At 70.0% G+C, this 9,904-nt stretch overlaps 5 protein-coding genes across 5 annotated transcripts in view; 2 read left to right on the forward strand and 3 right to left on the reverse strand.

Annotated features, from left to right (window-relative positions):
• CHLNCDRAFT_141164 (hypothetical protein) overlaps positions 1-535 on the forward strand; it is a gene marked incomplete at both ends in the record, with an annotated part of 3,549 nt that extends 3,014 nt beyond the window's left edge. The window contains 2 exons of the mRNA XM_005843242.1: positions 16-153; positions 335-535. Of these exons, the coding sequence (XP_005843304.1) occupies positions 16-153; positions 335-535 (339 nt within the window). The remainder of the gene's footprint in view (positions 1-15; positions 154-334) is intronic.
• A 117-nt stretch (positions 536-652) lies between these two features.
• CHLNCDRAFT_141165 (hypothetical protein) lies at positions 653-1,449 on the reverse strand (the record flags this gene model as incomplete). The annotated part of the gene is made up of 3 exons (XM_005843298.1): positions 653-1,012; positions 1,112-1,299; positions 1,413-1,449. The coding sequence occupies 3 exons, from the start codon at positions 1,447-1,449 to the stop codon at positions 653-655; spliced, it is 585 nt and encodes a 194-aa protein (XP_005843360.1).
• A 561-nt stretch (positions 1,450-2,010) lies between these two features.
• On the forward strand, positions 2,011-5,994 carry CHLNCDRAFT_141166 (hypothetical protein; the record flags this gene model as incomplete). Its single annotated transcript, XM_005843243.1, has 8 exons — positions 2,011-2,228; positions 2,375-2,450; positions 2,562-2,618; positions 2,833-2,987; positions 3,173-3,426; positions 3,674-4,665; positions 4,896-5,088; positions 5,264-5,994. The coding sequence occupies 8 exons, from the start codon at positions 2,011-2,013 to the stop codon at positions 5,992-5,994; spliced, it is 2,676 nt and encodes an 891-aa protein (XP_005843305.1).
• Positions 5,995-6,320: 326 nt separating this feature from the next.
• On the reverse strand, positions 6,321-8,072 carry CHLNCDRAFT_141167 (hypothetical protein; the record flags this gene model as incomplete). The annotated part of the gene is made up of 4 exons (XM_005843299.1): positions 6,321-6,362; positions 6,497-6,623; positions 6,770-6,855; positions 7,713-8,072. 4 exons carry the CDS (start codon positions 8,070-8,072, stop codon positions 6,321-6,323), a joined length of 615 nt encoding a protein of 204 aa, XP_005843361.1.
• Positions 8,073-9,182: 1,110 nt separating this feature from the next.
• The window catches only part of CHLNCDRAFT_141168 (expressed protein), a gene marked incomplete at both ends in the record, with an annotated part of 3,631 nt that continues 2,909 nt past the window's right edge, over positions 9,183-9,904 (reverse strand). The window contains 2 exons of the mRNA XM_005843300.1: positions 9,183-9,409; positions 9,600-9,819. Coding sequence (XP_005843362.1) covers positions 9,183-9,409; positions 9,600-9,819 — 447 coding nt within the window. The remainder of the gene's footprint in view (positions 9,410-9,599; positions 9,820-9,904) is intronic.

Below are 9,904 nucleotides of genomic sequence, written 5' to 3' on the forward strand. Positions count from 1 at the left end.
CCCCTCCGCCTGCAGGTCGTCAACATCGACGCCCCGCCCGCCGCCTCAGCCACCCTGTGCCGCCACGTCTGCTACCCGCGCCTCGCCCTCAAGTGCGCTGCGCTGCGTGAGGCGCTGGCCTTTATGGGCCACACGGGCGGCGAGGGAGACGAGGTGGGTGGGTGGGCTGGTGGGCTTGTCCGGCTGCCTGTGGTGCAGCCGGGCTGCCCCGGCGCTGCCTTCACTGCGCGAGTATGCACCCCCGGGGGCGGCGCTGCATCTGTGAGCGGCGTGGCAGGCTGTGTCCAAGCCGCCTGGTGCATGGCCTGCCCCTCCTGCCGCCCCCACCCTGCAGCTGGTGGTGATGGTTGCCAGCCCCGAGATGAGCCCCCTGTTCAGCCAGGCGGAGCTGGCGGAGCTGCTGCAGTTTGAGCGCGCCGCCACGGTGCTGCAGCTGCGCAACCGCGAGCAGCAGCAGCAGCAGCAGCAGCAGGGAGGGGAGCGGGCCGGCGGGGAGTCGACTCCGGCAGGTGTGCAGGCAGCCCCGGACGCCTGACATGGCGCCTCATCCTTCTGCATGTTCCTCTTCAACTGAGACAGGTGGCATCTAATTTTTATCAGGAGGAGACAGGAAATGATATCATGCCACGGCACATAGAAGGAGCAGGGTGTGCTAGGTGGCCGACGGCTGCTTGCCGCCGCCGCCGCCGCTGCTACCCCACTGGCTCAAGATGTACACCAGGGCGCACCAGTCGTACAGCCAGTGCGTCAGCGCCGCGGACTGCAGGCCACATGCACAATACTCCACCCCAAACAGGATGCTCGCGCCAAAGGCAAAGGCAAAATAGGTGGGGGTGAGGGCATGCAGCGCCGCAAAGCCCAGGCTGGTGACCGCCACGCCGGCGGCGGTGGCCGCCGCCGGCGCCAGGGCGGGTGCTGCGCCTTGTATGCTGCCGATGGCCGCGGTCTGCAGGAAGGCCCGGAACAGCGTCTCCTCCCCCACCCCAGCGCCCAGCGACAGCAGGCAGAGGCCCTGCACAGCGGCAGGAGGCGCAGGCTGGAGGCACGAGCATCCTGGGGAGGGCGCTGAGTCGCCACGCTGGCCGGCTTCTCACAAGCTGCGCATGCTCACCCAGCCGGGCAGGGCCTCCATCTGAGGTATGAGCGACTCCTGGAACACGCGCTTGAGCTCACCAAACCCAGGGTCGCGATCCGCGGCGCTGACGCCATAGTAGCACACCCCCAGCAGCGGCACCATGAAGGCCAGGGCCGCGGGCAGGCTGGCGGTGTGGCGCAGGAGCTGCCCCGACACGTCCAGGCCTGCAGGTGCGCCATGCAGGAGCCTCGGATGCAGCATGGTGACGCAAGCATACACGCAACCACGTGTTGTGGTGCCCACAGCTCTGAGAATGAGAAGCCGCTGCCCGTCTCACCACTCCAGTCGCCCAGCAGCGTGCCCGCCACTGCCATGCCGGCATTCCCAAGCGTGCCGCCCGCCAGGAAGGCGGCGGGGCTCACAGCTGCAGCCTCGCTCCCGTCCCGCTGCTGCGGCGGTTCCAGGTTGGGAGCGCCGCCTCCGCTTGACGCCGCGCACCGAGGCAGCGGCAGCCGCCGCAGATACGATGGTGGTCGCACCCTGGCCGCCACGCTTCCCAGGAGATGCCTGCAGCCACTGGCGCTGCCTGGTCTGCACATGTGGCTGCTGCCGCCTGCGGTCGCTGTGAGCAACCGGCGCCTGCGACACGGACTAGCTTTGATCAGGCTGATGCCGGGCACACATGCTGCTGCCATCCTCGCAAGCAATATGGGATGGGAATGAGGGGGAACTGAGAAGGGAGGAGGGACTCCCAACACAGTGCGTCGCCAATAGCGGCGCTGACCGGCTGCCTGCGGATGTGATGTGATCAATGTGGCTTCAATGTGGCGCGACAATTTGGGACAACCCGATTGCGGCACTTGCAGCGCCTGCTGTGCGTGAGGTGACAGTGCCTTAAACCCCAGCGTCAACTGGTCCTGGCCTAGTAGACAAACATGGCGTTCAAGGCTTCTGGCCTGGCGGGCACCGCCAAGCTCCACGACCTGACCAGCAGCAGCAGCAAGTTGGTCTGTGACCTCTGCGGCGACGAGGTGGACTCGGAAGTGGCAGACGCGGTTGCTCTGGACTGCTCCTTTGCCCAGTGCGACCCGGAGTCGAGCTGCTACCATGCGCACTGCTTGGAGCGGTTCTTGAAGAGTATGCGCTGCGAGAGGTCCGTTTCCCTGCCCGGAAGGTCCTGCAGAGTCGGGTGCCGCGCATTGTGCCACCAAACAGGCGTCCAGACCGACGGGGGGAGGCAGTCATTTTCGCCAATTCCCAGCCCCTCCAGCGCTGATCCCGCCCCTCCTCGGGCTGCAGGAACCGCAAAATTGGCTTCCCATGCCCCCGGGGCTGCGGCAAGGGCACCAAATTCAAGGAGGCGTGCCGCGGCAAGGTGGGCGGCGGCACGCCGGTCCGCTCGCTGCCTTTGCAGCTCCTTGCTGCTGTCCTGGCATGGAATACGTCTTGACCTCTCTCTACGCCCCTCCATGCCCTGGATGCGCAGATCCTCAAGTCGCACCCCGTGAGCATCCGCAGCGAGGCCAACAAGAAGCGGCGGCAGGTGCGGACGCACCGCCGCCTGTGAGGCGGTCGCCAGAATCTCCTTGCCTGTCGCGGTGCCTGTCTGCCGGCCGGGCTGCCGCAGGGCATATTGGCACAGCGCACGGAGCAGCTGGGGGGCACAAGCTGCGTTGTGGGCGCACACGGGCGGTGTTGTGGGTGCACAGTCACCAGCTGCCGAGGTGGTGTGTTGGCGTGACTGTGCCTCTGCGCAGGCGGAGCTGGAGCAGCTAGCGCAGCAGACGGCGGCCAGGGACAAGGACAAACCATCTCGGAAGAAGGACGAAGAGCCCAAGGCGGCGGCGGGCAAGGCGGGGAAGGGCAAGGAGAAGGGCAAGGCGGCGGCCAAGCCCGCGGTCATCAAGGCGCTGTGAGCGGGGGGGCTTGGCAGGCGTGCCGCTGGCAGGGCGCGCATGGGGCAGCCTCCAGGACCAGCGCGTGCCGCCGGCAGCATCCGACCGCACCCCCCCTGCCCTTCCCGCTTGTCTCGCTGCGCCTTGCGTGTCAACGCCCACCCTGCTGCGCACCTGCCCCCCCCATTTCACCTCCCCGCAGCAACGTGGCCAACACCGCCATCACCAGCGCCGCGCCGCCCAAGACGCAGGCGCAGCTGCAGAAGGAGCAGCTGGCGGCGGCTGCCAAGAACCTGAAGAGCCAGATCCTGGCCCGCTCCTCCTCCACAGCCTCCTCCGCCAGCTCGACCACCGCCACCGCCGCCGCCGCCGCCGCCGCCTCCTCGGGCAGGCTGAGCGCGGCGGGGTCGGCGGGCGGCAAGCGGGAGGTGAAGACTCTGGATGAGTACATGGCGGGTGGGTGCGCGCTGCGCCCGCTTGTGTGCACGGCCAGGCGGGCCTCGCGCCTCGCGCCACAGGGCTCAGCCCCAGGCCTCGGCAGGGACTTGTGTTGCTGTTTTTTTGTGGGGGTGGCGTGCGTTTGGTGTGTGGGTGGGGTGGTGCTTGTGTTGGACAGAGCTGCGCCCATGGGTGGCGAGGAGCCGGGGCCCCGCGTTGCTGGCATGCCCAGCGCACCGCGCGCCCCCGCCCACCCGCCCTGCAGAGCGCACCGGCGCGTCGTCGGCGGCCCTGGACCGCAGCAGCAGCCTGTCCAGCTCGGCGGCGCCGGCGGCCAGCGCGTGGGGCAAGAGCCGGGCTAGCTCTGCCAGCAGCCTGGAGGCGCCTGAGCTGGCAGAGGCGGCGGCGGCGGCGGCGGCGGCGGCGCCAGCTGCGGCACCACCAGCGGCGCCGTCGCTGAGCTCAGAGGAGGCCTTCCCGCCGCCCGCAGCTTCCGCAGCGGCAGCCGGGCCGGGCAAGCCGCCCAGGCCGCATGGCGCGGCGGCGGCAGCGGCGCCGGCGCCAGCGCCAGCCCCCGCGCCGGCGGCGGCACAGCCGCAGGGCGCGTGGGCGCACAAGCCGTCGGTGGCGGCGGCGGCGGCTTCGGCGGCCCCGCCGCCGCCGCCGCCTCGCCCACCCGCGGCGGCGCCCGCTGCAGCGGGTGCCAGGGGCAGGGGCACGGCAGCGGCTGTGGTGGTGGCGGCATTGCCTGTGGAGGACGGCAAGCTGTCGAGGACGCAGCGCAAGAACCAGCGGCGGGCGGAGAAGAAGGCGGCTGCTGCGGCAGCGGCCGATGCGGCGGCGTCCTCGCCGCCAGACGCCGCCTCCGCCTCCCCGGCCGACAGCCTGCCCACCAGCCCGCAGGCCCAGGGTGGCGCGGCGAGCGCCCGCGAGCGCTCCGCTTTTGCGGCCGCCGAGGAGGCGGCAGGCTTGGACGGCAGCGGCGGGCTGGCGGCCTGCGGCGAGGCCTTTGAGCGGTGCATGCAGGCGCTGGTGCAGCACAAGCTGCAGCACCAGGTGGAGCAGCTGGCGGCGGTGGGGTTCCCTCCCAGCGTCGCGCTGGCGGCGGTGCAGCAGCACGGCGGCAGCCTGGAGGGCGCGCTGGTGGCGCTGATCGAGCAGGCCACGGGGGTGCAGGACTCGATGCACGGCCTGGGGCGCGCTGTGCTTGCTGCGCCCGCTGAGGTGGACCTCACAGAGGAGCTGCACCTGATGCAGGTGGGGCGCCGGGTGGTGTGCGGGCAAGGCGCGGGGCTGCGCGCGCTGCGTGCCAGGGAGCGGTGGTGTGCCGGATGCCGGGAGTTGGGTCCGGGGGGGCAGCACGCCTGTGCCCGCCCGCCCGCCTGCCTGCCCGCCACGCAGAGTGGTGCTGTGTGCGCCTGCTTTGCTCACGCGACGACTCCCTCGCTGGCCCCGCGCCCGCCGCCTGCCCCTGCCTGCTGCTGCAGGAGCTGCAGGCGCGGTACGGCCTGCCGCCTGGCGCCGTGGAGCTGCTGGCTGTGGAGCAGCAGGGCGACCTGGCCAGCCTGGCGGCCAGCCTGGCGCAGCAGCAGCAGCAGGCGCTGCTGGCGTTGCCATTCCACGGCGGCGCCCACGCCCGCTTCCCCGCGCAGCACCAGCACTCCTCGCTGGCCGCGCCAGGTGGGGCTGTGCTTGCGGCGGGGGATGCGCACGGAGGCGTGCCCAGAGGGGGCTTCCCGGCACAGCCTTGCTTGTCACCTGCCCTCTGCTTGGCTGTGCGGCCTTTGCGGCTGGCTGCTGACTGCTGCCTTGCCTGGCCCCCTCTCCCCCTCTGCTTGCTCTCCTCTGTGCGCAGAGTTGCCCGCCGAGCCGCTCAGCCCCGGCGCCAGCACCAGCGGCCTGGGCGGCGGCGGCCTGTTTGGCACCCTGGCGCCCTCGCCCGCCGGCAGCGGCCAGTCGTACAGCGCCGACAGCTGGGGGCAGAGCTGCTACTCAGCCTTTGGCTTTGGCGGGTTTGCAGAGGCGGCGCTGAGCGCGGTGCGAGACACGGCGGGGCAGGCGTGCGGCGTGGGCACGCCCACATCCGGCGACCACCCCTCGCCCGCCGGCGCCGCGGGCATCTGGGGCGGCAACCCGTCCCCGCTGGCCGCGGCAGCGGGCGGCGGCGGCGGTGCGTACGGCGGGAGCGACGACCTGCAGCTCCTGTCCCTGCTGGGGGCGTCGGACGCCGCGGCACCTGGCCCCAGCAGCGGCGGAGGCGCCGCTGCCGCCGCCAGCAGCAGCGGGTTTGGGCTGCTGGGCTCGTTCAACGCGCTGCAGCCCAGCAGCAGCAGCAGCCAACCTGCATTCCACTCTGGACCCCTCGCCTCCGCCACCGGCTCCGCCAGCTTCCTGCCGGGCCTCCCCATCGGCAGCAGCCTGCTGCAACAGCAGCAGCTACCAAGCGCTGGGTGGGGCAGCAGCGAGGGGCTGGCGCAACCGCAGCAACCGCTGTCGGGCCTGCCGCTGTGGAGTGCCGGAGGCGGCCTGGGCGCTGCCTCTGGCGTGGGAGCAGCCACAGACAACCTTGGCCTGCTGGTGCGCTAGAGTGCCTTGCGGCCAAGCTGCACCATCACCAGGCTTCTGTTATTCTTGTTCTTCATCCATGTAAATCCATGGCGTCGGCAGGTTACAACAACGCTGTCAGGGGCAGGTGCACTGCCAAAACTGCAACTGAAAAACAAAAGAAAGAAGGCTGAGCAGCAGAGACGAGCAAAAGAGGGATGCGCAGAGCGGAATCAAACAAGGCGCCTGACAGCTGGCTGGGGCATGGCAGGCTGGGTTCAAGAGGGGAGGGGGGCGAGCACCCCGCTGCTGCGGGCGCCCTGCTGCCGCTGGCGGGTGGGCGCGGCAGTGCGCTGGCGGGGTGTCGGTCACTTGGTCTTGCTGTTTACTTCCTTGAGCCCCTTGGTCATCTGCGGGCAGAGGCGAGCAGAGTTCAGCTGGCAGGGGCAGCCTGTGGAGGGCGGCGGGCGCCAATGATGCGTGGGGCAGCTGCTAGCACCGGCCACACCAGTCTGCAGGGCTCGCCGCTCCCTGGGTGCCTCACCTCCTCCCTGAACACCTTGAAGAAGGTGGAGCCGTGCTCCCCCAGCTGCTGCTTGTGCTCCGCCGTCTTCTTGGCCGCCTCCTCCACCAGGGAGCTGCTGCGGATGGCAAAGCGCTGGAAGGTGCGGCTGCGGGAGGGCGGTCGGGGCGGTGCACAGCGTGGGTGCCAGCTGCTGAAGAGGCGCTGGGGCCATGGACGTGGCTGCTGCACCCACGACAACCAACCAGAACGCTGCCGCTGCTGGCGCGGCGCTGGCGCGAATGCGGAGCCCACCTGTTGGCCAGGCCGTTGACCAGCACCTCATTGAGGAGGTAGGACATGACGCGCTGGAAGAAAGCCATGGCGTGGGTGGCTGCTGCCTGCGACAAAGAAAAAGAGAGCGCCGCACGGTGAGGAGGGCAGCGACGGGGCGGCGGCGGCGCACCGACCAACACACGCGCGGCAGCCAGCCAGCACAGCCAGCGGCACGCGCCACGACGCATCAGGGTGCCGGGCCCCACTGCCGTGCCAAGGGAGTCCCGCGCGGCAATTGGCTGCATAGCCCGGCAGCGCCTCCACGGGGCGTGGGCGCTGAAACACCCTATGCTGGGGCTGCTAGCTGAACTGGCGTGCGCGTCAACAGGCGCTGCAGCACCGCCATGCCCCGACTCACTGCTCTGGCGGTCTGGTGTGTCTTGCTGTGGGCACGGGGACTCCGCTGGCACCTGCGGGCGCCTTTCAGGAACCCTGATCACCGGGGAAGACGGCGGGCCTATGGTGGCAACCCCTTCCAGCCCGTTCTGCCTGCTGGGGCACCTCAGCGCAGCCGCCGCCCCATGCCGGCGCCAGTCATCAACTCAATCTGCTCTTCTCCCTGCCAGCTTTTCACGTGACCACCACAATTTCAAGGTCGGTGTGGGCAGCTGTGGCAATGTCATGTCGGTTCCATGCTGTGTTGCAGACGCTGCCCCCGCCGCCGCGCCGCGCCTCCCCATCTTCTGGGCTCACTCCGGCTCGGCCGCGCTGGGAACTCATCCTCAAGCCCCTCAGCGGTGGTGGGGAACTCCTCGTCCTGACTGGCAGGCAGCTGGGATGAACCATGCATGCCTGCGCCCCGCGGCAGCAGGCAGCCGCCGCTCAGCCTGCAATGCCGCCCCATCGGGCGGCTCAAGCAGCTGCCAGCGCCACCAATCTGCACACTACACACACCGCCCGCACCTCCTCTAGGCCTGCTCACCCTGGTTGCCGGGCTCGCCCTCGCGCTCCAAGGCAGGCTCCCCTGGCCCTCGGCACCGCCCCGCTGAGCCCCCTGCGCCGCACCGCCGCCCGCTGCCTGCTGAGCACCCTCATCGGCAGCGCCGCCGCCAAAGGCACCCTGGCCCACGCTCTCCTTCAGGCGCTGGCGCTGCTCAAACTTGGTCTCCTCACCCGCATCCTCGGCACCCGGCGGCGGAGGCACGGGCAGGCTGCGCGCCGGCTTCAGGCGCCTTGGCAGCGCGCCGGCCGCCCTTGGACTGGCGCCGGGGAGCAGCTTGGAACTGCGAGGTGCCTGGGCAGGCCCCAAGCGGCTGTTGGGGGTGTGGCAGTGGGTCAGCATGGCTGTGGGTGCGTTCTGTGGCGCTGAGCTGCGAGTGAGGCTTGGGATTCGTCTCAAAGGCTGGGCAAACAGCACAAACCGCGGCTGCTGACCTGCGGGGTAATCGTGGGCCTGTTAAAAATCATGGTGTGCACATCGCATCAGGGCATTGTAAGGAAAATGGGAAAAAAGAGATAAGAGGAGTGGTAACAGCAGCAAGCAGGGCTTATGTACGCTCAACGAGCGAGGCAGCGGCAACTCCGCTGCTTGCGCTACTGCGCAGGAAGAATGGTGAGTGCCAACAAGGGCAGCACCGCCAGCCAACCCAAGACATCCCAGGCTGGCGGCACATCAAGGTGAGATGCGAGCAGCAAAAAGAGAAAAATGCTGCTGCTGTGTGGGGGGCGCCTGCAGGGGCCCCCCCCCCACCCACCCATCAGAGGCGGGGCAGGGGGGTGGCGCCTGCGGGCAAGTGCATGAGGTACATTGGGGCAGAGCGCAGGACACGCAAAAAATAGATATACAGGCATGCGTGGTTTGAGGGGCTGGTGCGTGCGTTGAAAGCGGGGAAAACTAGCGGGGTGATCGACCACCCCGCACCCAGAACAAACTCGTGCGCTGCCACTTGCTTGGAAAACACCCAGGGGCAGGCATGAAAAGGAGTCCAGATCGACTGATGGGAGCAGGGGCAGGGTGGCAGGCAAGATGGGCTGCCAAAGAGGGGGCACAGCGCCTGCGGTCGAGCAGCGCTCCTGCCCCCTCCCCGCAGCTGCGGCGGGGGAAAAGCAGGGGGGGCCAAAGTTTTGTTTCTCGGGAGGGAGGGTCAGCAACTTGGGACGACATCAATTACTCAGAGGAGCGGAGGGGGATGCGATGGGGGCCGGAGCGCCAGCCAGCCGCCGCCCACGGCCACGCACCGCACAAGCAGCGGGGGAAAATGCGGGGCTCGTCGTCGGCTGGCTGGGTTGAGGGGCGGGGGACAGGGGAGAAGGGGAGGGGCAACCGTTTCCAGTTTCACTTGTGCTTGGAGGTCCGGACGGGGAGGAGTCATGCTTGCTTGGTCTTGAGTTTCTTCGTGGTCGAGGGCGCCACGTCAGCATCGGCGCGCGGGTGGCCGCCCAGCGCCGAGCCTCACGCGTCGTTGGCGGTGCTCAGGGCCGCCATGTTTGGTGAGATGGGCACCGCCTGCCCGCTGCCAGCCAGCTCACACATGAAGCCAGCCCTGCCGCTGCCGGCGGCAGACAGGTGCGACATGCCCGGCGGGCCGGCCAGGCAGCCAGAGCCGCCGGTGGTCAGCAGCTGCAGGTGCATGCCGCTGTGCCCGGTGTGGCCGACCTGGTTGTTCATGGCATCTGAGCCTGCAGGGAGAGGCAGGCAGGCGGGCGCATGGGGTGGGGTGGGTGGGGGGCGACAGCCACCAGTCGTAGAGGGCAGGAGAGTGGTGCCCGCCAACCACCCACGGCAGCCTCCAGGCAGCCAGGCATGGCGGGCTGCTTGGGCCGAGCGGGCACGCATGCATGTCCGCTGCCCCGCTGCTGCTGCGCTCACCGCCGCCGGGGGCGTGCAGGAGGGGCGCCGCCTGGCCAAACGGCCCCGCCATCCCCCGCTGCCCAAACATCGGCGGCGCCTGCATGCCTCCAAACGCCGCGGGCTGGAACATGGGGCCTGCCGCCCCGCCCGCCGCCATGGGCATGCCCACGCTGGTGGCCGGCCCACCGCTGCCGTGCGCGCCAGCCAGCGTGGCGCCGCTGCCGCTGCCGCCGCTGGCCTGCGGCGTGCCGCCGTTGGAGGCGGCCTGCGCCTGGGCCGCCGCCTGGGTCGCCGCCGCCTGCTTGCTCTGCGCCTCTGCTGCC

Source organism: Chlorella variabilis, assembly GCF_000147415.1.
Source record: "Chlorella variabilis unplaced genomic scaffold CHLNCscaffold_32, whole genome shotgun sequence".
Lineage (NCBI taxonomy): Eukaryota > Viridiplantae > Chlorophyta > Trebouxiophyceae > Chlorellales > Chlorellaceae > Chlorella > Chlorella variabilis.